This window comes from Pelecanus crispus, chromosome 4 (assembly GCF_030463565.1).
Source record: "Pelecanus crispus isolate bPelCri1 chromosome 4, bPelCri1.pri, whole genome shotgun sequence".
In the NCBI taxonomy this organism is placed as follows: domain Eukaryota; kingdom Metazoa; phylum Chordata; class Aves; order Pelecaniformes; family Pelecanidae; genus Pelecanus; species Pelecanus crispus.
The window spans coordinates 29,178,649-29,205,233 of NC_134646.1; the positions used below are offsets into that span (position 1 = coordinate 29,178,649).

At 38.8% G+C, this 26,585-nt stretch overlaps 2 protein-coding genes across 11 annotated transcripts in view; one reads left to right on the forward strand and one right to left on the reverse strand.

Annotated features, from left to right (window-relative positions):
- The window catches only part of AIMP1 (aminoacyl tRNA synthetase complex interacting multifunctional protein 1), a 41,516-nt gene extending 16,641 nt beyond the window's left edge, over positions 1–24,875 (reverse strand). For 3 of the 6 annotated variants that reach the window (XM_075709269.1, XM_075709273.1, XM_075709272.1), the window contains exons 1-4: positions 24,867–24,875; positions 3,518–3,651; positions 2,665–2,778; positions 188–346 (exon numbers count right to left, since the gene is read on the reverse strand). In XM_075709269.1, the coding sequence (XP_075565384.1) occupies positions 188–346; positions 2,665–2,778; positions 3,518–3,651; positions 24,867–24,868 (409 nt within the window). In that variant the 5' untranslated portion in view covers positions 24,869–24,875. Of the gene's footprint in view, positions 1–187; positions 347–2,664; positions 2,779–3,517; positions 3,652–11,260; positions 11,272–20,393; positions 20,453–24,866 lie in introns of those variants that run through there. The other 3 variants (XM_075709271.1, XM_075709275.1, XM_075709270.1) reach the window with 3 other exon arrangements.
- Positions 24,876–25,763: 888 nt separating this feature from the next.
- The window catches only part of TBCK (TBC1 domain containing kinase), a 110,312-nt gene continuing 109,490 nt past the window's right edge, over positions 25,764–26,585 (forward strand). For 4 of the 5 annotated variants that reach the window (XM_009481633.2, XM_075709304.1, XM_075709303.1 and 1 more), the window contains exon 1: positions 25,764–25,814. The gene's annotated coding sequence lies outside the window, so the exon portion shown is untranslated. Of the gene's footprint in view, positions 25,815–26,032; positions 26,063–26,585 lie in introns of those variants that run through there. The other variant, XM_075709302.1, reaches the window with a different exon arrangement.

Genomic DNA, 26,585 nt, shown 5'->3' on the forward strand with positions numbered 1-26,585 from the left:
GTAGGAATCTGTAGCTTGATTGATGGGCTTCATTAGCTTCAAGTACTTGCAATATTTTAAGAGCTAGCGCATGACTCTTCCTACTGTGGCTGTACAAATTGTTTTTTTCTGTGCCCAAAATGATGTGAAAGCACTTGCATAAATTAGATGCCTTAACTGTCTATCACAGCTAAGAAAACTGAAGTACCTTTTTTTTCTGCTTTTTCCTTCTTTTTCTTTTCTTCATCTTCACATTTAATTTGATCTTTGGAACCAGGAGATGATGCGACTGCTGTAGGTTGTGGAACATCATCTGAAAACGAAGCTGTACAAGCGGTTGTACCAGGAAGAACTGCAATCTGTTTTACTAAAATCAAAACCACAGAAGTTAGGAGGGGTACCAGAACCTTGAATACTATAACATTTTATATTTCCAACATAAATGAAAGAGTAGAAAGAACTGAAAATTTTGGTCAAAATACCTAAGTGACAACTGCCAAGTAGTGAAGCACAACATTACAGAACACATTTTGGAACTCAATCTATACATGATTATTCTGATCAGTTAAGAACAATGCCTTTGACTATACATTTTTTTAAATGGGAAAAAGTGCTAAATACAAGAAAACATACAAGCAAACACCACCTCTTTTTGTAGTTTATTTCGATATCTAGTTATCTTTGCTACTAACTCCTTATTTCTCATTTGTGTTTGTCCAGTCTCAGTTTCTAGCTACTAGCTCTTGTAATACTGGAGACTATTCTGTAAATTTGCTATGCATAAAATCATTTCTATATTGTAGTCAGATCATTCCTCAACTCTTTTTTCTGATTAACTAAATAAACTGAGCCTGAATAATCACATGCTGAGAAATTACCTGCAACCCTAAAATGATCTGTTGATTACTCTCTTCCCTAAATTCTCCACAATACCTTCATATTTCTTTTTAAACTGCTGATATAGAATTCTGGACATCACCTTACTATCAAGTCTTCCCAGATGAGAGCATAAGAATCACCACCCTTCTACATTCTGCTCTTCTTAATAATCTCATTAAGGCTTTTTACCAAATCATTGTACTGGGTAAGCATCATCAGTGCTCTGGACAATATCATCTAGGCTCCCTTTCGCAAGAAAGGTTAGACCAGATGATCCTTCTAGGTCCCTTTCAACCTGGGCTGTTCTATCATTAATTACCATTTGACAAATCCTTCTGATGTCACTATTATACAGTTCCTCAGTCTGCATACGTGCTCCTTTTTACACTCGAGACATTTATTAACTTTCTTGAAGAACTGCACTTGTGTTTGTTGATACCTGCTCTCTTCAACACTAAGGTGATTTGCACAATTATGTTCTTATAAACAACTTTTTAAAGTAATTTGTACCTGAGATTGGTTGTACCAACAAGCACTTGCTTGCTGTTTTGCTTGCTAATTGTGGAAAGACATTTTGTTTCTCAGATTTTCAACAAAGTATCTCAAGTGATATTTCTGATGTGCTGTGTCCATCTAGTTTCTGTGGTCAACTACTTAATACTGTCAAAGCTACCATACACTAACTTACTTCAAAAGAAATCTGAAATGGAAATGTCTGAATTTAGTCCTACTACTTTTTAGATAAGCTAGCTAAATAAAGGAAGATGTATTTCAAGCCAAATATTAATTTTCTACTCCTTTCCCATCTTGGAAAAAATCATATACCTTGAGACTTCTCTCTCAAGCATAAGAGAGATTCTGTGAAATATCCTATACCTGTCAAGAATTGCTGCAGACTAATAGACAATGGAGAAATACAAACTAATGGTTTGGTTTAGTACATGAAACGGCTTTATTCATGGCCAAAGGAGAAAAAGAATTCTCCTTATTTATAAAATTTAAAGACTGAATGTATTGTTTTACCAGTAAAACGTCCAGTACAGTTGAATGCTAGTACCCAGCGTAGCTGGATGCTATCTCACCCAATTTACAATACTGACAGCACAGGTAAAAATAGTAACAGCTTTTGAGGGCAGAAGAGGTTTTCTTTGGAAATAATTTTAAAGATGACACACTGGATCTGAAGCACTTCACTTTGTTTTTTCTCCTTTCCTTTTTAATATGAATTATATAATGATGGTGTGAGCTGAACAGCCACACAGAAGAGTGCAGAGAAGGAAAAACAGTGCAATGAAAGGCTGGTCTTACTAAAGCATAGAATCAAAAATTCAAAACCACATTGTTCCTAATTTTACATTACCACAGATTTTCTAATAAGTCACTGCCCATCTATACTCCGAACTAGGGCTTGATTTTCTATAGGGATTTTTTTCAGTCATGCTAAATTAAATACTCAGAGTATCAAGAAGAGTTAGACATTCAGCAATTTCTAAGGTATTATAAGGAATCATTGTCACCAGTCAAATTTGCGGCTTATTATGGGAGGCACTGTACAAAAACATACAAAGAACCAGTTCCATGTCTGATTAAGAATTGGCATATGCACCTATTAGGCTTGCAGCTTACTAAAATGGTGTAATTAAGTAACTTGCCATAGGCATAGAACCTAGGAAAACCCAGAATTTCTAGGAAATGCCATAGAGTCACATACAGAAAGATAAAAATCAAAAAGAATTAAGAAAGCACGAAATATGATCAAAACTAACTAGACCTACGTTGTATGAGGATAGGACTTTTTTCCCCTACCTCCATTTCGAATTTCTGCCTGAATCAGCTCCTGTTTCAGCCCTTCAATTTCTTTCTTCAGTTTAGCATTTTCCACACGGAGCTTCTTCTCTTCTCGGAGAGATGCCTGCAAGACTAGAGTTGACACTACATTAAAAATGACAGGTTTCAATAATCAGCATTAATCATTTGGCAAACAGAATGTTTTGTTTTTATAGAAAAGTGAAACATGGTGAGCCAAACACCAAAAAAGTGGAAACTTTCAAGGACTACATCATCAGAAGTATTTTTTAATCCTTTTTTTGTTGAAATAGCCATTTTTCACAACACTGATGTACTCAAGTTGCCTCTCAATGTGCTAGCTTCTCAGTCCCCTAAATAGACTCACAAGAAAAAAATTCCAAGAAACCTATTAGAAAAAGCTTGAACATGTTTGTAATATGGAGCACCTTAATTCACTGATACTGATATGTACAAAATATCAACGTTGAAGGTGTGATACTCTTGAGAGAATCCCATAGTGGTAAAAAAGCAGTAACACAGTAAGGCAAATGAATAGTCTCTAATTCTTCCCGACTCCCATTCTCCCTCCCAAATGAAATTGTGTCCTATCAAATTTCCATAATCTGTTTGTGTCACTTATCCTTCCTCATTCATGCCTTTTCTATTTCAGAATAAGCAGCTTCAAAAAAAGCCCACAAACCACAAGACAGTGAAGCACTGCTACTATTACAAGCTTTATCTTGGAGAACTTGAAACACACTTAAAAGGCTGACAGCACCAATGAAGTTGTCCACGTTCTTATTTTTTCTTATGAGCATTTAACGTTAACCAGATGGTTAACAAGTTTGCCATAAGATAGATAATTCCTTACTCGCTTTCTCCTTGAGCAGAGCAACTTGTTGCTTGAGGTATTCAATAACTTGATCGGCCTCTGCACCCTTCTGCTCCAGTCTGTTCAGCACTGCATTGTTGGCTGCCATCTTTACCAAGAAACGGGCTAAAAACCTAGACAAACAACAGACAGTCTAAAATTAATGACTTAACGTAATAACACTACCATCTCTTACCACATGAAGCAGCTCTAAAATCAGTTGCTGAATAAGAAAATTTGCTAAGTGAACAAGCTGGGCTCCCACCTCCTAATGCAAAGCTCAAACAAAAAGCAATGCTAAATGGAATCTGATGTTTGACAGCTGCTTTCAAGTATTTCAGAAGAAAAACTACTTTTCTTCCCAGCTGCAGAAAACATGTTCTTCCTTCATGAAACAGAAAAAATTCCACCTTCTCAGAAAGAAAGGTCTGAATAAATCAGAAAAAAACATGAAAATAAAAGGGAAAAGTTTGGACAGGAAAACCCTGTATCCTGGTTTTTAGCTGAAAAATTTATTAAGCGTATGCAGAATTTTATTGAGACCAAGAAAATAGAAAAATCCCATAAATATTTCCAAACTTTTCTAATAAATTTGTTCAGGATATATTGAACACTTCATATATTGTGGTTGTGCACACGTTAAGCATTTACTGTTATTTTACTTTTAAGCAGAATTCATCAGTGTTTTTACTCATCTCGGATTAATACAACTTTTACTGCAGGTTTACACCTTCAGAGTTATTTTAGCACTGATTTCAATTGTTTTATTTTGTTTCCACTGAAATGGGAGGCCAGGCACCCAGGTGACAAATTAAAGAAGCAGGAAACACAAAAGACCAGTAAAGGCAAGAACACAAATAAATGCTGTCTAACCTTCTTTTAGGATGTTCAACTCCTTTTACTGGGTTTCTCTAACATTCCAGAAACAAGCTATGCCTTGTGTAGAGCCCTTATTTCTTGCAAGCTACCAAATTTGGCCTACTTTCTTGTCGGCAACATTTGTGTCTAACCATAACATATCAAATAGTAGCAACAGAATGATGAAGTACAGTTACAGTCACTCAGATCTGCAGCAGATAGTGCTTTTACCCTCCCACTCAGTACCTAGATGAAGAAAGAATCTGTACTAACACCTGCCTCATCTGTAAATCAAGAAAGAAAACTGATTGTAGGTGGGAAGAAAAGATGCCTTGCAGATCTTCACAAGCAACAGTGACTTAATTCCTGTGAATTTGCCCATCAACTGCAACAAAGGGAAGAATGGGTAAGAAAATGGCAATCCAGATGCATACATTGGCTCCTTAACTTTATCAGAACCCAAAAATGCCTTTTCTCATATCGAATTGGCAGAAAGCTTCCCATTTTATTGCAAGATTATTCATAGAATCATAGAATCATAGAATCATCTAGGTTGGAAAAGACCTTTAAGATCATCCAGTCCAACCATTAACCTACACTACCAAGCCCACTCTAGACTAATCAAGGGTAGACCAGACTAAACCATATCCCAAAGTGCCACATCTACCCGTTTTTTAAACGCCTCCAGGGATGGTGACTCCACCACCTCTCTGGGCAGCCTGTTCCAATGCCTGACCACCCTTTCCGTAAAGAAATTCTTCCTAATCTCCAGTCTAAACCTCCCCTGGCGCAGCTTAAGCCCATTTCCTCTTGTCCTATCGCTAGCTACTTGGGAGAAGAGACCAACACCCACCTCACTACAACCTCCTTTCAGGTAGTTGTAGAGAGCGATAAGGTCTCCCCTCAGCCTCCTCTTTTCCAGGCTAAACAACCCCAGTTCCCTCAGCCGCTCCTCATAAGACTTGTTCTCCAGACCCTTCACCAGCTTCGTTGCCCGCCTCTGAACACGCTCCAGCACCTCAATGTCTTTCTTGTAGTGAGGGGCCCAAAACTGGACACAGTATTCCAGGTGCGGCCTCACCAGCGCCGAGTACAGGGGCACAATCACCTCCCTGCTCCTGCTGGCCACAGCATTCCTGATACAAGCCAGGATGCTGTTGGCCTTCTTGGCCACCTGGGCACACTGCTGGCTCAAGTTCAGCCGGCTATCTACTAACACCCCCAGATCCTTTTCGGCCAGGCAGCTTTCCAGCCACTCCTCCCCAAGCCTGTAGCGTTGCATGGGGTTGTTGTGACCGAAGTGCAGGACCCGGCACTTGGCCTTGTTGAACCTCATACAGTTGGCCACGGCCCATCGATCCAGTCTGTCCAGGTCCCTCTGCAGGGCCATCCTACCCTCGAGCAGATCGACACTCCCACCCAATTCGGTGTCGTCTGCAAACTTACTGAGGGTGCACTCGATCCCCTCATCCAGATCATTGATAAAGATATTGAACAAGACTGGCCCTAAAACAGAGCCCTGGGGAACACCGCTCGTGACCGGCCGCCAACTGGACTTAACACCATTTATCACTACTCTCTGGGCTCGGCCACCCAACCAGTTCTTTACCCAGCGAAGAGTATGCCTGTCTAAGCCGTGAGCTGCCAGCTTCCCGAGGAGGATATTATGCGAGACGGTGTCAAAAGCTTTGCTAAAGTCGAGGTAGATGACATCCACAGCCTTTCCATCATCTACCAGGCGGGTCACCAGGTCATAGAAGGAGATCAGGTTGGTCAAGCAGGACCTGCCTTTTGTGAACCCATGCTGGCTGGGCCTGATCCCCTGGTTGACCTGTACTTGCCTGTGGAGTTCACTCAAGATGAACCTCTCCATAATCTTCCCCGGCACCGAGGTCAGGCTGACAGGCCTGTAGTTCCCCGGGTCCTCCTTCCGGCCCTTCTTGTAGATGGGCGTCACATTGGCAAGCCTCCAGTCATCAGGGACCTCCCCTGTTAACCAGGACTGTTGATAGATGATGGAAAGTGGCTTGGCAAGCTCCTCTGCCAGCTCCCTCAGTACTCTCGGGTGGATCCCATCCGGCCCCATAGACTTGTGAGCGTCCAGGTGGCATAGCAGGTCATTAACTGCTTCCTCCTGGACTATGAGGGCTCCATTCTGGTCCCTATCCCTATCCTCTTGCTCAAGGGCCTGAGTACCCTGGGGATGACCGGTCTGGCTGTTGAACACAGAGGCAAAGAAGGCGTTAAGTACTTCAGCCTTTTCCTTGTCCTCGGTGACAATGTTCCCCCCCACATCCAGCAAAGAATGGAGATCCTCCTTGGCTCTCCTTTTATTGCTGATGTACTTATAAAAGCATAAAATATAAAAGCATATTCTGACACTATGACCTAAATCTGTTTTTCACGTACAAATATTCTCTGTTGGGATTTGCAACAAAAGCCATGCTGAAGACAAAACAGGTTTAGAAATAACTGAAAGGTGAACAGATACAATCACACTCATGCCAGTGTCAACATATCACCTTTGCTGCACTCAGTATCAACTTACATTTGATATCTGATCTTCTATTACACAGAACTCAATTCTCCACAGCTACATAGCTTTGTTAAAACAAAACAGGGCAAAAGACAATGAATCAGGAATAGTGTAACTAAAAGTTCTCAAAGTAAAATTCACAAAGCCAGAGACATACAGTAGTCCACTGATGCATGGGGTACATTACTCCTGCAAAAGTGATGAATGAAAAAACATCTAGCCTTCTCTGCAATCTAATACAATCGAAGTCTGTTTTACGCACGCTGCTTCGCTTAAAGATGCAAGAGTACTACTGCCATAACACCTTCCATTCATCCGTGACAGACTTTTCCTTTTAAAAGAAAGGAACTCTCATAGAGAGAAAAGGAGTAAAATCATCTCTCCAGGACAACTAAAGTAATTTTAATATTCAAATTAATATCTGCTAATAAGAAAATAATTTTGATTTCATGTGCAGTCTAAAAACAGGGGGTTTTAAAAAGGAAAACAGTGATTCCAATAAGTTACTGATGTAGATGTCAGATGGTAATATACATAAAACTACTACAGCACAACACAGCACAATAGAAAGCCTGGGGTATTACTGTCTGCATACCAGTAAGATTTCTTGCAAGCTACATGTTCTCTCAAGGGAACACCATACTAACAGTAGAAACTTTGCCAACAACAACAGAAATACTACTAAAACTTCAAAGCAAATAGAACTGGTACATTTTATAGGTTTTAGCCAAGTTGGCTAATGAACTGAAGATCTGGAAATGAGGTTACATGATTACAATGGATAGACATTTTCCCACTTGTCAAATAAATTTCTGTAAACCTAGTATTATAACAATAACACAAAGAAATAGGTATTTCCGATACTAATATAAAGAGCCAACAGACTAAAATGAACTGCTGCACAGGCATAGGAACCCATACAGCAGAGTGATAAAACTGTATCTAAAAAGTGCACATAAAAAAAAAAGTTAAGATCCACCCTTCATTATAAACCACAAAACACATTAAAAACATTAGCACTGAAACAATCAAAGGTTACAGTCAATGATTTTTTGGAATTTTTTTTAACCTTTCCCCTATTTCCTTTGCCCTCTATTACCCTGACATCCCCTGACTCCACACACGGAAAAAAAAACCCTTCAAACAGCCAACTCTTATTGGTGATACACAGACTAAAAATAGGAAAGAAAACCACGAACAATATACCTTAAAAAACAGAATCATATCTTATTACAGATACATTCTGACCTGTTTTGCAGAAAATGTTCCAGAGGCCAACTGAAAGTAAAGTCACTTCATACAATGGTGCCTGACAAGCTGCTTTCCCTTCAAACAAAAAGTAGTTCTGAAGAACAAGTAAGGAGTAGCTATATTCAGACCTTCTGAAAAGGGTAACTTCCTGAACTTGCCTGGTTGCTCAGGTAAGGGAAACTGTTTAATCTCAGACTCCTGAGGACTACTTTGTTACCTGCAAGACATTCAGAACTGCTCCAAAACTCATTTGCTCCACTGCAATGGAACTCAATCTTCAAATGAAAGACTCAAGTCCTGCAGTTATTAATGAAGTTACATATCAACACAGAAAAGTTGTTTAATTTCTCATCATTCTACTTGCTGTTTAAAAAAAAAAAAGTAATAATAATAAAAAAAGGAGTTGCCTATATTTTTTTAAACAGAAAGCACTGCCTCCTGCCGTATTCTAAGAAGCTGCAGTACCCTCAGGCATTATTCTACTTTGTTTCTCAAGAATACATAATGTGGAAGGGTCTCCAAAGTGGTGAACTCTCTATAATAAATCAAGACTTCTCATATAGAACAAATTACCCCAAAATTTCAACATATTTTACAAATAGTGGTTTATCAACATTGGCCTAGACCTTAGAATATATCTAGATCTAAAAGTGAACACACCAAGAAGGTGCTAAAAACATAAACCTTGTTGTAGCTTACTCTTCAATATTAATATTCTCTGGTTTTAAAAGCAAGAAAAAGCCAAAACCCCCATAAAATTGATGACAAGATTTAAAACTTAAACTCTAAAAATTGTTTTTGGAATCTATCCATAGCCCGAACATGGAACCTATTACTTCTCACTATTGGAAAAGCAATCATTTAACCAAAAAACCCAGAAACTGGAAGCCAACCGATTCCCAAACCCTAAAATAATTAGCTCTAAGCATTCCTGTTTCCAGCTGGAGGTTTAAAAAAAGCTCAGTACTTCAAAGTTCTCAGCTTTTTCTTGTGATGCTTTGTTAATGTCAACACACAAAGCCAGATTACCAACTGTACAAGATCTAACCTGCAGGCTGCTTAGTAAGACTTACTGCCTACAGATCAGCATGTTCTCCATGTATGCATCCAGTACATCTATGACAGCGACACAGCTTTATTTCAGCATTTTCAATTCAGTAAAGTTTTATGCTGCTTTCTTAGGTAACAGGCATCTTATCTCTTGTTCTCATTCTTTCCCCATGGGCCTTAACGCAACACAACCAAATGCCACACATGTTTCAGTTGGTCATCCTGGGCATGTGTTGAGACAAAAAGCTGCCAATGATGTAAACAAATCAAATGATGTAAAATGAGACAAAATTGCCACAAATGCCTGCTTCTCCTCTCTTCCTCTCCCACGTATATACTAACAACTCCACAAGAGGGTAAACTTTCACAGCTCGCCACACCTAGGCAGTATTATTCATTGCACAGCTGCTTCACTCTGACCCATCATTGCTCTTCGCTTTGTGCTAGCTATGGAGGAGTCAAGTATTTCTACAGCAAAGCCAATCCTACTGATCTTTAGTAAAGAGTTAAGCAATCACAAGATGGCCCAGATAGCATAAACATATACCTTACAGAGAATGCCATGTTTATGAATAGTCGCCAAACAAGACTTAAGATCAGGCAAGGAGCCACTACAGGAGAAAATAACAGTCTGCAAAAAGACATGTTTACTTTTCAATTGAGAGGCTCTGTTCAAACTAAAGTTTGTCATTATGAAGCAGAACCAGTGGAATCAACCTTATTCTAAGAGTTATCGACAACACAAAGCTAATTTCTCCAATGCTAAAAAAATTCATTAATTTAAACTATACAAAAATACATAATGGCAATTCTTCTTCCTAAGCTTTTGGTCTTAAGTCCCAAGCAGCTCTCAAATTAAACTCATTTTCTTCTTCTGCAAGATGTCGCAAGACACTTTATTGTGGCCAACTCTATAGCAAAGTATTCTACTTTCTGTAAAAGATAGAAAGTATCAACAATCACTTTGTTTCTGCAAGAAGTGTGTTCAAAGACTTCTACCTGAGCGTCTTTGAGTATGGTCATTTCTGGCAGACAATCTTACAAAAACCCATAAATATCACAGAATGTGCCAGCTGTTTGCCAGATTCTGCTTTCCTATGCTTTGCACTTCTATGAACTGTCAGGACACAGTGAATGAGATTTAAGAATCTCACATCACACCTTTTTATTCTGCAAAGTACGAAACAGTAGTGAGCAGATCAAAACAGAAGAAGAGCGCAACTATGTTATTTTTGCTAACCCAAAGTATCACTACAACTAGGAAACTGTAGTAACTTCTCCTGTCTCAAGAGAATCAGGATTCATGCTTTAAAAATCAATTCTCTCTTACAGGTTTCTCCTAACTTCTGATAAGATATTCTAGACCTACTAACATGAACATCTTTGGCTAAGATTTACAGTATCTGATTTGATTTCACATTTTTGGTAGAAAAACTTAAGGTTTAGTTTTCAAAACAATGAAAATTTAAACTACAAAAAAAACCTCCTGACTGATTAGTTTTGAGAGCAAATCTTAGTTTTGACTTGATGATCTCCCTACTTCACTCTAATTAAAGCAGAGAAGATCAGCAGCAGCTCTCAATTTGTCATTAGGGAGGCAATGGTCTTTAACATTTAGTTACAAATCTGCAGTGATACAATTCTATTGCTAGGACATTTTGGAAATCAGCTATATTCAGTAAGTTTCATGCACTTACCTAGCACTACCACAAAAGGTTGGCTGTTCCACTGGTTTTATACCTGTTACACATTGTAAAATGCAATCATGGCTTTTACACCCAGATATTCCTCCTCAGGAAGTGCCATTCTAAAAGACTAAATGTTTCTAGGCTCCAAAAGACAGAGAAGAAAGAGGTTTACTTCTCAGAAACACAGGTTTTCCATAGTTTCATCTGTGGAAAAATACAATTCCTCAATCACAAAATAAAGTAAAGCAGACAGGTTTCAAAAACTGCGCCTTTTAAACCCATATACAAATAGGCTAAGGTATCAGTAAGCAGCAATGTAATGCTGAGAAAGAAAACTGAATTATCTTAGATATTAGATACAACTTTTGCATTGCTTGAGACTACTTAATCACATTCAAAGCCCTAGTTTCCTTGTTATAGTAGAGCAAAAAGACATAGTGCACCACATTACACTTAAATATCATTTCACTCACATCAAAAAGACAGACACATATCAGTAAAGATTTAACTACCAGCTCATCTGTCTTTCAGAATTAAGTATATTGTTAGCTCTGTAAGGGAAGAACATAGGTTTCCTGAATTTCACATTGTCAAAATAAGTTTACACAACTAAAAACATGGTTTAAGGCCCTAAGCAAATATGTGTAAATGATAAAAATGTAGATGCTCACCTCGGTCCTTCTCTGCATACAGCAGAGACCTACCAAAATATTTTTGGCAGAACAATGGCAAACACTTGAAAAGCAACAGCTAGCAATGATAGCATAATTAAAAAAAAAAAACAAACCCAAAACCCAAACAAAAACCACTGTATTTTTTGTCAAGATTTTAAGCAATGTTGATAAATTGTAGTGTAAAAATTCAAAATCTAGATATTATCAAATAAATCATCACGGAACCTCATTTTTGACTCTCAGCACTAGATCAGTGATCCCCTACCAGGTACTAGAAATGTGGCACTATAAAAGATCAAACAAAATTTTAACTATTATCCTTGTATTTTGCTAAAGAAAGAATGCTCTTTTTAATATAAGCAAAATGGAATTACAACTGAAAATGTAAGAGGGTATTGTAAAGTATGGCAATACGGTTTTGCAACTTACAATTGCAAAAAGACATAAGAATTCTATCTTCCCCATTCTCGCCAAACAAGTGATTGCTATAACTGGGGCTTTAAACAGTTGAACAGCCCGATTTTTTTTTTTTTTTGGAGCACTTAAATAAAATTTTTCAAGTATTCATATAAACTCCTGCATAGTCAGTATGAAAGCAATTTACCAAGCAGCAAATTATTATGCAAAGTTGTACATTTCTGCCATATGTTATTTCAACTCACATCTTTTGCACCAAGAGAGTCAGAATAATTGCTTTGCAGATTTCCAAACAACTAACATGTCTAACACAGTCCATCCAAGAAGCAATGCCAGCCCAAAGGAATGATTTGCTAGCTCTGGAGACTACAGTCCAACCCTTCTGGCTGCCAGATAAATCAGGCTCAATCCCAGCTGCAGACAGGTCTTTTAGTAGTCCTAAGAGCCTACCCCTCCCTATTTTAAAGGGCTGTAAATAGTAAAAACACACACAACTGAACTTTTTCATATTGAAAAACACTGCAGCATGAAAGAGATTTTTTAAAAATGTGATGGAACATTGCACAAAAAAGGCCCATCCTCTGGTACCAATTTTGAGGCAATAGAAGTTACTCAGTAAAGATTATTTTTGAACATGAAGACAAGTCTGTCTTGGAAGGGAATGATGTACCAAAGTCACAAGCAAGTCACAGGCAAATGAGGCAGGCAAAAATTAAAACTATGAGAAACAATGAATGAAGAAGACAGGCATATGTTAGAACAAATAAAGGTAAAAACATTAAATATTTACTTTAAGAGTATTATGACAGGCTTAATTTGAATTAAAATGGATCTCTTGGATCTGTATGGTAGAGATCATTAGAAACTGAATAGTCAGAAGTAAAAGGTTAAGGTAAGTTAAGAGTACTGGCAATTTCATTCACATCCTGGCTATACGCTTGTGCTAAATTTGTATTCAGGGAGAAGTTTCTACTAATGCTTGTCTCAGTCCAATTATGAACTAACTTTGTACTTCTTTCCACCTCTGAGCAGACACCCCAAGGACTAAACAAAGCAGAGACATGATGACTACAAGGAGTTCTGTCCAGGTTAAGATAAAAGTCAAGCGATTTGGATGTGGTTTGTAACTAAATTTTTGCCCACCCCCTTATTTTTTTTACCAAAAATTTTCAGTTACAAAGACTGTGTACAAAGTTATACATAATTTATTAATCTGAGAAGACTACCTAGTAATTCAATAGACATGGATGGCTCACAACATGGCTCAAGAAAAGCAACTTCTTTACTCTGGTTGACTTAAGCCTCAACAGGTTACACACCCACTACTTCTGCCAGTCCCCCTGGAAGTTCATCTGGTTGTGCTTTATAGTGCAGTCTGAAATGTAAGTAGCAGCTCATATGTGAAAACAGTTGGACAGCCTTATATATTTTTTCAGCAGTGTGTATTTTTTGGATCCCACTGCATTAATATTTTAATAGTACTATCAGAATCTTATGGTAAATGATCACCACATGCAGAGGGAATTCTCACATAAATCCCATGATGGAAAAGATGCAACACCCACAACATGCTACCTTGTTTCTTTGACCTTAAGCACTGATTTCCAAACCCAAAATACATCTAATTCTTTGGAACAGAAAGCTTACGTAAAAAATTGACAGGTTTGGGTTTTGTTTGGTTTTGGGTTTTTTTTTTTTTTTTTAAATTTATAAAAGCTTACTTTTCCCAACCATGGTGTATCCAGTGGCTATCACTGAATATAAACAAAGAAAAGGAGCTGCTACTCAGGCCTCAAAGTATCCTCATAAAACTCCTTGACAGGTGATGGACTTTACAATTACAGACACACACATATGCCTATAAATTCAGAAATATAAGTGGACTCAGCTGCATCTGGACAAGTCTGCAAGGTCAGCATATGCCACAGGAACTCGAAGAATCTGTACTGTGGTTCACCCTCTAGGGTTTTACTGGGGAGTGAAAGCTTTAGATTACTGTTATAACTACAGAGTAAACTACCCATAAATCAGATAGTAGAAGAATAATAATAACTGCACTGAAATCTACCTGTTGATACCAAGCAGAACACTGTTTCTTAGGTATTTTATTGTTTTTTGTAACTTTATCCTAAAAAAAGTGAGCATTCATGCTACCTCCTTAATTAAGAGCAGGCACAGCAGTTATAAAAAGGTAAAGAAGAAAGAAATGTTGACCCCCTCTCCCTAAGACAGGCCTCACTTGAGAACAAAAATACCTTTTAAAAGTATCTCTCAAAATCCAGTCTTTTTCTTTTGGGTCTGTCAGAGCAATAACGTTAATAACGGTTGTCAAAAAACACTAGCTGCTAAAAGGACACTTTAAAGATACCTTCTCCTCAGAAACTTGAAGAGTTTGGAAATAAGAATACCATTAAGCAATGTATTTTATGTCAGCAATAGTCTGCAAAATAATGGCATTGGCTAGGTAGTTCACAGGAACATTGATCCCCCTTTTCAATTTTAAGTCACAATACTCTTAATATCTGAAACCTGCCTAGAGTTATCTTACGAAGTTCAACTATGGTAAAAAAGAATCTTGAAATGTATTGCTTTTACATTAGTATCAGCTTTTCTACATGTAAAAGTAGTATCTTGTAGCACAGCTAAAGGAAAACAGGATTTAACCATTCGGTTAAAGCAAGTGCTAAGGTTAAAAATAACCATTATTTATTCACAAAAGCATTCAGTAGGCATCATGCAGATGTACAGCAAAAGAATCAAGCGTTCTCCAACTACAACTGTAGTAACAATTGCTGGTGTTTACTGAGGCAGAAACTTCAGGTATTCTTTTATGTGGGCCAAATAAAAGCTGAAGAAAATTATATCTGAAAATGTGTGTGTTTGTGTATGCATATGCCTGTGTGTCATCAATGCAAGAATAACAGCAAACATCTCTTAATGGGGAGCAACGAAGCTGTCAAACAAAGCTTTAAGGGGAAAAGCAGTCCTCACCGAACTTCGAGCCTGCAGTTGCAGTGTCTTATTTACATTGGCAAAACCCTCCCACACACATTCAACGACCCGGTTTCATTCATCACACAAATAATTGTACTTTCCAGTGTTGAATTTACTTACATAATACAGGAGAATGGTATTTTAATGAAAATCTTCTATAAAGATACTAACTTACCCCGTGCAGACAAAATGATTTATTCAGCTGTGGAGTGAAAAGTCTAAATTATCTTTTAAATCTAAAGTGGGCTGACAACAACTAATCCTCAGCAGCCAGAAGCAGTCACGTGTCACTTCAAAACCACATGCCAGCAATATCTACTACTGCATATTCCTGGCATCAGCCTCAAAACACAGGTCTTTCCTTTCATCACATACAGAGTGAAGAGCCTGAAAATTCCTAGCAAGCATCTCATCTACTTAGAAAAATCTCCAGATATAACTATTAAGTATTGTAACTAACTACCTTCTGGATCAATGATTTTAACTTGTGCGGTAGAAATATACAGAATATTTTTTTCCCCTTCTGGAGATAGAAGAAAGGAACTCTGAAGAAAAAAGTTTTCAGTAGACTTACATTTCCGCAGATGAAGACTTCACTATTCTCAGCAAGAAAACAAACCAACCAACTTCTGAAGCAGACTGTACAGCAACTACCTGTCAATCATTTCTAAATAAAGTGCACAAAGTAACAATTCAAAGGCTACTTGAAATCAAGATGCCACCTTTCCTTCTGCACAGACATGAACATCCACAAAACAACCTACCACTTTTTCCTGTATAGCAAATGCTGCTTATATTTAAGTTTTTTTCTTTTTAAAATGAGAGTAATTTAATTCTTACTAACAGAGAACCACCACTCAGATTTTATATGTTTATTTCACATTTTGAAAACCAAGTTTGCCAAGACTGATAAATCAAATGTAAACCCCATGCGAACACTTTTGACTTTTGAGTTGTAGTTATTCTAGCTGACACACAGAAATGACCTTCCCAAACCAAAGAGGGTGATCTTAAAAGGGTATGTTTGGCCTGAGTTGTTTTCTATATTCTAAATGAGAAAGTAACATCAAGAGTTTTTTGGATTACCTTTAAGCATCCCTTGCAAAACTCTAGCTGTTACAGAACACTGCCCCCCCTTCTTTTTCCTTCTGTTAATTTAACATTGCTTACATTCATTAATAACTTCTCACAAAAATGTTCATGCACTGGTACTGAAAAGAACTAGAGTTAGGAACATCACTGTTTCTAAATATCTGGTTTTATGAGCACTTAACCCAATTTCAAAGTAACTATACTCAGTAGTCCTTTGGGCACAGTCCAGAATAGCAACATGGTTATTGAGTTAACAGTATGTTAGTCTAGGTAAACTTCTGGACCACATCTTATGGACTACATAAATACTTAAGCACTGTTTGAGAGAAAGCACAGCAATATTGTATCTTTTAATGGTACCAAAAAAGTAAGCAGCCCTGCAACTGCCTTTCAGAACCTTCTTTGTAGTTGTATACAGTGAGAAGTGCTGGAGGATCACAGCTTTTAAAACTTCTAGGATGAAAATTATTTTCCCCTCTTTTAATACTAGATCTATGCAGAGGAAAAAACCAAACAAACCAACCAAGCAACGAAATAAAACCCTTGTGCACTCATCTTGGACACTGAGAGGACTGATGTCAGCTATGAAGACTGATGGTATCTGACAGCAAAATCCTCCAAGCAGCTTTTGGGGAATAGCCGTATTTCACCTATGGATTCAAAGCTTCTTTTGATTCCATAGTTTAAGATAAATTGAGCTATATTATAATTTTGCTATGTTCCAAATTATTCTATTAAAAATCTAACCATTTTAAACCAATTACTTTCAATTAGAATATCTTGGTTTAGCATCTTCAAAAAGTGCAAATTTGCAGGTAAGTTTGCAGTAAAATTTAATTATAAGCTATATGTAAAGAAAAAAAAAAAATCTGTGCCTAGTTCTTATCATTAGCATTATTTTATAGATGGTCACATGGATGTGAAATTACTTACCCACTGTGACATAGCAAGATAATTCAATTCCTAAGAAAAGATCAATTTCCCTGGTGTACAATTCAGTGTCATATCCTAGTTGGCAACAGTGACTTCCTTAGTGTGTGACTGTTACCAATTACTAGAGCACTTCCCACAGAAGGTTTGAAACCTTACGGTAGGACCAGCACGAACGTGAACTTACGGCCTTCGCTCCAGAGCAGCTGCTACCAAGCCAAATGTAGTGCCAAATATGAATGCCTTGTGCAAGCCCGTGCAGTCTTGTGGGAATAGCAGTCCCTAGCTGCCCCAGCCAACTGAGCTGCTGAAGTGATCTGCTCACTTATCTTCAGAGTCTGAAACAAGATGCCACTACAAAGCTGTGTATTAAACTGTAATTGAGAAACACTCTGGGATAGAAACCAGATCCAATAACCATGGATCGTTTCCGAGAGAGGGTCCTGAAGTCAGAGACTAATCTTTAAACTATTAATTCATACTCAGTTGAAGTTATGCTGGGAAAGCTCCTGATGAGAAGGAAATGGAAATAAAAATCTTCTATAATGGGTAGTTTTATGCCAAAACATTGTACCAAATGATCTCAAGAAGAGATTTGCTAACTCAAGGCAATTTTTGATGATGTTTTATGCATTGCCAGCCGCTTTCAAAGGTAAAAAGCATCTTGGAATCTGTCTGCTTTCAGATAATTAGGATAGGAGACAACACACCAGGGAAGCAGTTATGAGAAGAATTCCATTTTCCTCTAATCCAGCATAGAATCTCTGTCAGGTTTTTCCAAGCATTCTGAGGAAAGAAAAATGGGTTCTTCTACGTGAATTGTGTTTAACGGATGATTGTTAAATACAGTATATATTCCTTTCTAATATGAATGCTAGTTTAAGCTTCCATCTCTACAGTTTTTGAAGTCAAGGAACAGTTTCTAGGCTGTTGATTTATACAAAGTGGCACAAGACCTTAAGAATTGTATAAAAGTTGTGGAGTGTAACAAAAATTGTAAGAACTAGGTCATCAGAAGATATCTCTTTTCTGGAATTTCTCTCTGAAAATTGTACATGGCAAAGAGGAATTTATCCAATTCCCATCCAATTCCCATCTCAGTAAGGTATCAAAGTAATTTTCTTTAGAAACAGCGTCAACAACTGATTACAGCTGCTGTTACAGACCCCCATTGATGCATATAATGATCAAAATAGATCAATATCAGACAATCATGACTCTAGGTTTTACATGTAACTTAGCAGAAGCCTTACCTTTCGTGTCACTAGGCAGATGATTCCCTCACTTATCCCTTTAAAAGTAATTCATACCTTCATTAATAATGTTCACACTCTGTACAGACAATAAAAGTTTTTTGGGCAAACATCCCCTCCTCAGTTTCTATAAACAGAATGGGTGACCCACCCTTACCAGAAGGCCATTGACCAACTGGCAATATTCTGACAAAACAGAACAAAGCACAATAAACGACAAACGTGCAATGGAACAACTGGAAACTGCTCTGACACAAGACTTCAAAGAAAAGATTATTCAGATGCTGACTTATTTTCCTAGTTACTTTTTATCCCCCCATTCCTGCCCCGATCCCATGGTAGGAGACAAGGTTTGTTGAATAACAGAAGAGGAACAGAGCCAAGGACATCCAAGAGGAAGAATATACATGACAATCCAGAAACTAAATCTTCGGTGGTCACACACTACTACTAATGCAGCTCAATGTTAGCCTGTAAGCAGTAACATTAGAATTATTGGAGTAGACTAATTACCATAGCAAAATAAATAGCATACAAAGGAACAAACGAGCAACTGAATTGCTTCTCTTCTTTTTCCACTTGAACCAGCCAGTTATTTAAAATATGATATTGAAATCTGAAATTGCAAACTGTTTTACAAGCTAGCAATAAGAAAGTAAGAGGACACTAAGATCTGAAACAGCCACCATCTGCCAGTCCTGAAAGGCATGCCATTTTTAAGATGGTTTCTTTGGGGGGGTGAGGGGAGGGAAGTCAAAACTGGCATTTAGAAAAAAAGCTTATAAATTAAAATGACTTCTTTTTGTGTTGGCCAATCACCTGGTATTACAGAATATCACCCAGGAGCAGGCCATGACTTGCATCATAAGCAACTGTCCCCTAGAAAACTGAACAGGGATCTGGCACACTAAATTTTGTCATCAGGGATGCCAGCGATTGCCATGCCTAAAACCACAGTTATAATCGATCACAAATGTCTACCCATACTGAATTTACAAGCATCTGTCAGAATGCGTGCTCAGGCAAGGAACTTTTCTTATTTAAATACAAACATGTATGCTTGGACAGTTTAGGAATACTCAAATGAATATGGTGACAATCTCAAAACATTTGGAGCCATCATGCTACCCAAGCAAACTAGCACATTTTTATTATGCTCAAAAAGTGCTTTCCCGTGTTCTATCAGATCTATTCAACTGACTGGAACCACAGGGGCTACATTTTCAGGAGGGAACTACCTGCTTGCAAAATGTTTCATGCTTGTTATGGACTTCACCATTAGAAGACTTTATGGCTCAAAAAGTGTAAAGGCAACTAACTAATGAATTAATCAACACAACACCACACCACAAACATTACAGAAAAGAACAATGGTGCCTCTCCCCTCCAGTTTAAAGGAAAAAAAAAAAGAAAAAACCAAACCACAAAACAAAAACACTCCACACAGCTTAAACTTGTAATTTCTCTAGAAAAGAAGTGTGCGGGAGACAGGAGGAAATAAAGGAAAGGCAAGTCAGGAAAGGCCTGACTAGCCACATCTTACTACAGGCAGACTGTCTCAGCTGCTCAAGAGGCTTCCCAAGCAATATTCACATTGCACACACACGTACTCAAGCCCCACCCCCCAACTGTCACAGAGATTTGCTTTTGTTCAGATTCTCCTTTCCTGTGTCTCAACTTTTTAAAGACACTTCAAAAAAGATCAAAAAGCTTGAAAGAAGCGTAGTTGTTTAGTCTATAGAAGAGAAGATAGATGGGAGACTTGGTCTTATTCTTCAAACACAAAGGAAGTTGGTATGAGAATGGGACTAAACTGTTCACCAGCTCTACTGCAGACAGGAAAAAGCAAGGAAGATTTAAGTTAGGCATTTGGAAAACTTTCAAGTAAGAGTAAAGGACTGAACAGGCTGCCTATGGAGGTTGTGGAATATCCATCACTGGAAGGCTTTAAAAGCAGGTTAGGCAAACATCTGTCAGAAGTGATTAAGGTATAATAGATGGAAATGAACTTGAGATCTTATGCTCCTCTTCTGTTAAGGTCTTTCCATTACACCCAGCATTACAAAACCAGTATTTCCCTCTTTTATATACCTGCATTTTATTTAACTTTAGAAAACATGTAGTAAAACCTACCCTTCTAATTGTGGTATTTCCACATACTCAGGTGTGATTATTTGGGAGAACACACCACATCAAATATTTCTAAGTGTGAAAGCAAGATAAATAAGCCACCTGTGAAGTAAAACACCAATGTATTAATTTTACACTCACTCTGAAGAAATTGACCTCTAACATCGTAGCACAGACAGTACTACATTTTCTTGTTCTCCAAGAGAAAAGAAAATTAGGAAAACTTTAACTGATGACTTACTGATCTGTGGTCACCAAGCCGTCAGTAAACCATTTTTCAATTTTTGCTTAAAGGAATTTTTTTTGTAAAGGAAAGCAATTTTGCCCAAGCACAAAACTATATATATATATATAAAAAAAAAAAAACCCAATAAAAGCAGTTTTGTTCAGAGGGCTGCTTTGAGAAGTATCCAAACCTTTCTGAAACCATATTAAATTACAAGTAAGGATGGCTTCCACCACACCAGGGGGAAAAAAGCCATCAGAGACTTTTTTCCTCCCCTACTGTTTAATACTAACGTAACCATGGAAATCCAAACTAAACATCAATTTCCCCCTCACCCCCAGTATGACATGAACTCTAACAAGGGAAATGTTTCTTGGCGACAGTAATAAGAACCATACAGGTAACTGTTTAGAAGGAGAATAAACAGGGTTTCTGGGGGTCTCTGCTGGTCTGACATCATATAATTCACATCACTACAAAAAACAAGAGATGTTATTTACTTGCTGACATCTGATGTTTCTAGCAGCTGCCCTCTATGCTGACCTCTGAGTTTTATCTGTGCTGTCTAGCATTTGACATGCTAAGGAAGTGTTTTCTAAAACCTAAAGAAGAGACAAATGTGAATTAATTCATTCACATGGCAGCTGTGATATACAGCAATCAAATCATAATCAGAAAAGTTAAAAAAAATATTACAGTAGATACCAGATTTGTCTTCCTGTACACTTGATCAATCCTTCTTATGACAACCGCTTTACATTATTTTTATTATATAGATATTTCCCCAGTATGCTTACAGCAACTTGTAAAGTAGGTGGGATTTGTAGGCACCCAAGAGCTCAATTTTTCTTTTCTCTGTTGGTCTAGACAGGTCTTGAATAAAACTTATCTCCTTTTGCATCTCAATACATTTTTTTTCTTGCCAGTTCAAGATCCACTCTTCATTCTGACACCATTATTTGAGTTCCTGTCCTCCAGAATGTACAAGCTACCTCTGCTGCTTCTTAGGGCTTTTTCAGAAATGAACAGAGTAACATGGCATCCATAAAATTATTTATTCTACTTTCATGTTGGCCAGGGTGTGTGTGTGAGAAACTGGTACTTTTCTAATTTGACTCTACTGCTAATTAGTAAATTTACACAGAGAAGCAATTTTAGAAGCACTCTGTTGATTCGGAAAGAAAACACACAAATCACTACAGCAGATTATTACCGTACATTATCTCTTACTATCTTATAATACAAACTACCACAATTCTATAGTATAAAATGTGCCGTATAATAGAAGCATAGGAATATTTTGAGGCATTTTTACAATATTTCCAGAAACTCTCTTTAAAGCTTCACACCAAATGAAATGATTGTACTGTATCTCAAGGTATTACAGACTAATATAAAACCAAAGTTTTTTACTTTCTACTTTAGTACTAATTTAAGAAACAGCAATACCCCCCCCCCCCCCCCAAGCCACAACCAACCAGGTCTCTATGGAGCTTATGGAAGAAAAACAACCAAAGATTAAAAGATAAATTGGAAACACTGATCAAATTATTGTGATGATGTGTCACTTAAATTAGGAATCCAGTGTGTCAAGCATACAGCGTGAAATTTTGGTGATAAACATTAGTTAAATACATATATTTCAACATTCTCTAAATTAGGACTCTGTTCTTCAAAAATGTGATTCTACCACTGATATTAAGCAGGCAGCTTTAGAAAGAAGAGCAGGAAAAGAGAGGTCTGTCACCAATATACCTTGCATGATGGAACATTACTCACATGACAGTTTATAGTTCTCTTTTCAGGAGAACATAATATTGTGAAATCTCCAGGTCAGTAGAAAGTCAAAGACTCCAGTAGACTAGAATCCCTTGACAGATTTTCAGAAAGAATTTTAAGAAAATGCCATGACTTGATTTAAAGGATTTTGCAAAAGCATAAGAAGTCCTAGGGGGTTGCTTGCTTCCCCCCACCATGGCATACAATTAACTTCATTGCGAGTCTTCTTGAATAACATACATAACTGAAATAACAATAATGTATGAAACAGACTTCAGTCAAGTATATTTAGGAGAAAAGCCATTACAGAGAACATCTCCTAAATCAAAAGGAAGAAATATCCATGGGCTGTCTGGCCTTCCTTCGATAAAGAGGCCCTAGGTTAGCCTGCCATTGTTAAATTCATACTAAATTAGAGTTATAATAATGTCAGAGCAACTTCATCATACCTTTCTGCATTAAACTTTTATTTTTCAGATTGTTTTCCCACTCACATGTGTTTCATCACCAGAAGTGTCAAGTCTTAAAGGCTCTAGACAACTCAAGAATGCTATTATTTCCAATTTGATGGACTATTTTCAGATTTGCACAACATCTTTCTTTAGCAAATATCCTTCTTCATTTGATACCATTCTCTCCAGACTGTCCACTGCTTTCAGTTTGGGGAATGAAAAGTTGTTTCCTTCTCCATTTACATTGAAAGGTGTAGAATAAACAAATACACCTATAACCATATATGGAAAATATGCACAAGCTTCATATTTACAACTGGAAAAAGACATTCCAGAGCCCAAATTTTCTGAAAATAGTTTTAAGAGTAATTTTGACTTAAATCACTCTGCCTTCAACATCTTGCACCTTCAGGATTCAGTGCTGCTAAAACATCAAAGCAACTCACCAATATATTTCTTAAAATTCTTTAAAAGTCAAAATTACCATAACAAGAATATATCATTAATTTGCAACAGGGTGGGGAGAATACATTATGATGATATATATCATGATAAAGCTGCACTGACAAGCAAAGATCCTTGAGACTAGCTAAAAATCAAACCAATACAAAACAAACAAAAAACCCAAACCCAAAAGACCCTACTTTACTGACTATTTGACAAGATTTGTCGGAGTTCTATCTGTTACTCATTTCTAAGGCCTTATTCCTTTTAATGATATCCAGTGTTAAAAATATCCAGAGTTTTAGGACTCTGGTTTAATTTTCTAGATTTTGGGCTTACTTTCCAACAGGTCTGTCAAATAACATAGTATTATTCAAACATAACTAGAGAATAATATAGTACGTGAACGATAAGGGCATACAAAAATGGGATGTTATATTTAATCACTACTGCCTCACCTTACTACAGATTTCATTTAAGTATCCTGAATCACAAAACTATTTGTGAAAAGCAATGACTGTATTAAAAATAATAAATATCTGAGTTAAAGAAACAGAAAGAGCAGAAAATACAAGGATAACTTATTTTGCAGTAGTATTTTTTCGTTTGCCAGCAGCTAAACCCAGCACAAAACCACTTACTGATTAGCTGAAGACATACAGTACTTCAGTAACACTGCCATATGCTGGTTAGCTGTGGACTTGTAACCTAACAAGCAACAAATCCTAAGCTCTTCCCTGTTATCCAGTCCATGCATCCCTGTACAGTTTATGTGCTGTATGTTAAATCTTGCAAGTATCTCTACTGAGGATGGACCAAATAGCTACACTCTGTTTTTCACTCACTGAAGTCTATGCAAAGCCTATTCACCAAACCAGAAAGCATCTACTTTTCAATTAGTAACATGTGTTCCTATGCAAAGCTCAGTAGAGACTCCATGGCTGTACTTTCCACGGCTGTTACAGCATTTTCTTCAACAGCCCACCACTCTGCCACTTCCAAACTGTCATTTCAGTCGATGGGCTGAATAAAGGAACACAACTGATTTCAGAACCGCTCAGGCGCACACTTCCTCCCCGCAAAGCACGGTATCTCTATCTGCAATGCCACCCTACAGCTACAGCGCACATTAACCCCCGAGATTAAATCCCTTATATAAATTAAACAACAACGAACGTAACGTCTTTTTCTCTAATTCGAGACGCTCATCCTGCCCCTCCGCTGCAGGGGAAATCCCCTCAGAGGGACAGCAGCGGCCTCCCTACGACCACCGCCGCAGCACACAGCCCGCAGGGCACCCCCGCTCCAGCCGTCCCCCCACTGCGCCGGCGGCTCGAAGCAAACCGAAGAGGGCCCTGCCGGGCTCCCGCCTGCCCGCCCCAGAGAGCTCGGCTCGGCCCGGCCCGGCCCACTGGGGAGCCCCGGGGCATCAGACCGCCATGACACAGCCCCCCAGCGCCCAGAGGCGACCGAACTAAGCCACCCAAGGGTGCACTGAGAGCACGCTGAGGAGGCAAAGCCGCCCCCCGTATTGGGACTCGGCCGGGCCCCGCAGGCCCGCCGAGAGGCACTCACATGAACCGAGCCGCCGCCACACACCCTCATCCGCTGAGGGGAAAAGGACCCTCTCCTCCAGCCTGCCCAGGCGAGCGCCTGAGCCTTATAAGAAGGCGCCTAGGAAAGCCTCACCACCCCCAGCGACCATTGTTTTTACGGCCAAGGCGCTCAACACGTCGTTCTCAGGGTACTGGCAGAGCATACACACACGGGGGGGGGAAGCATGTTAAACTCTTTTTTTTTTTTTTTAAAAAAAGCCCAAACGAAAAGAAAGTTCAGGCACCGCGCAGGACGCCTCTACGCAGGGTCCTTCCGGCGGCCGGCGGGGCGGAGTGACGCCACGGCGCGGCGAGGGCGGGCGGGGGCGCCGGCGCTGCGCTCGGGGGCGGGGCGCGGCGCACGGCGGGGTGGCGGCGCAGGTACCGGTACCCCGGTCCTGGTCCTCCCCCTGGTCCTCCCCCTGGTCCTGGTCCTCCCCCGCCAGGCCGTGCTCGGGCCGGCAGCCCCCGCCTGAGGGAGCCCCCGCCGGCCGGTTGGGTAAGGGAGGGGCTGAGGGAGCGGCCTGCCCGGCGGGCGTGGCGGGAGCGAGGCGGGGCGGGGGCGCAGGGCCAGCGCTCCCCCGCAGCGCCGGGAGCGGTGTGGGGCCGGTTTGAAAGGCAGCGCCGGCTCGCGCCTTTTTGGGCTGGGTTTTGGGCTGCGAGCGCCGGCTTGGGTGTAGTGCCTCAGGGCTGGGGGCGGTCACTGGCTGGCGTGCTTACGGGGCCTTAGAGGTTACCGGGGTTACAAGCATTTCTAGCAGTCATTTAGCAAACTGTTTACAAGTGATTTCTCTTTTACTAAAGCTAATTCCTGAACAGCCGTGTATCATGTATAAATCAAATGGTGACAAACCCCATCTTTGTGTGTATAGGGACGCTGACACAGAACAGGCAGACAGGCTGTGACCCAAGAGGCGCTGATAAACAGGTAAAAGACATAACAGGTTTAGAAAATAGAGAGATGTGACTAAAAGTCTATCCTGATCTGTCAAAATTAGGTTATATGTTTTCTTCATGCTGTCCAGGTGGTGTTATTTTTTCCCACCAGCTAAACGTTCTTGCTGCAGATATGGAACTTGAGATGTCCATAAGTCTCACTAACTCTTATGCCTGGCTTTCAAAGCAGTAACAACTTTAATCTATGCAGTGATATTGTAAATGCTCCAAACAGCACCAGTAAGTCTTCTTTTGCAAATACCTACATAGAATACAGAAACTTCCGTGTATGCATGACAAAATTCTCCAGCTAGTACTGAGATAGAGCATTTTTTAATCTTTGCTGGTGGCTTATATTTCACTTGAGTGAAATGATGCTCTAATATCCCTACAAGAGTAAGGAATGGAAGTACTATTTAGCATTTTCATGAAATAACTCTTCAAATATTTGTCAGTTACCTGTGCCAAAACCGCTGTGATGCCTGTCTTTTTTTCCTCAAAAATTTCTGCATTCATTGAAGACAAAATATTGACATTGGAGCCTTGTCAAAATCTCATTTGCATTTTCTGTTTATCTCGAGTAACAGTATTATAATGACAATTTTATTTATTCTGTTGTTGAATTGGTGTAGCTGGAATATGAAGCAAAGTGTTTCTTTTCTGCACTGAATTTATTGGCTTGGACAGAATAACAATGTTAAAAAATACTGTGTTTTTTAAGTATGCTTAATGTGTGTATGGTCTGTAATTATGTGTCCATGAC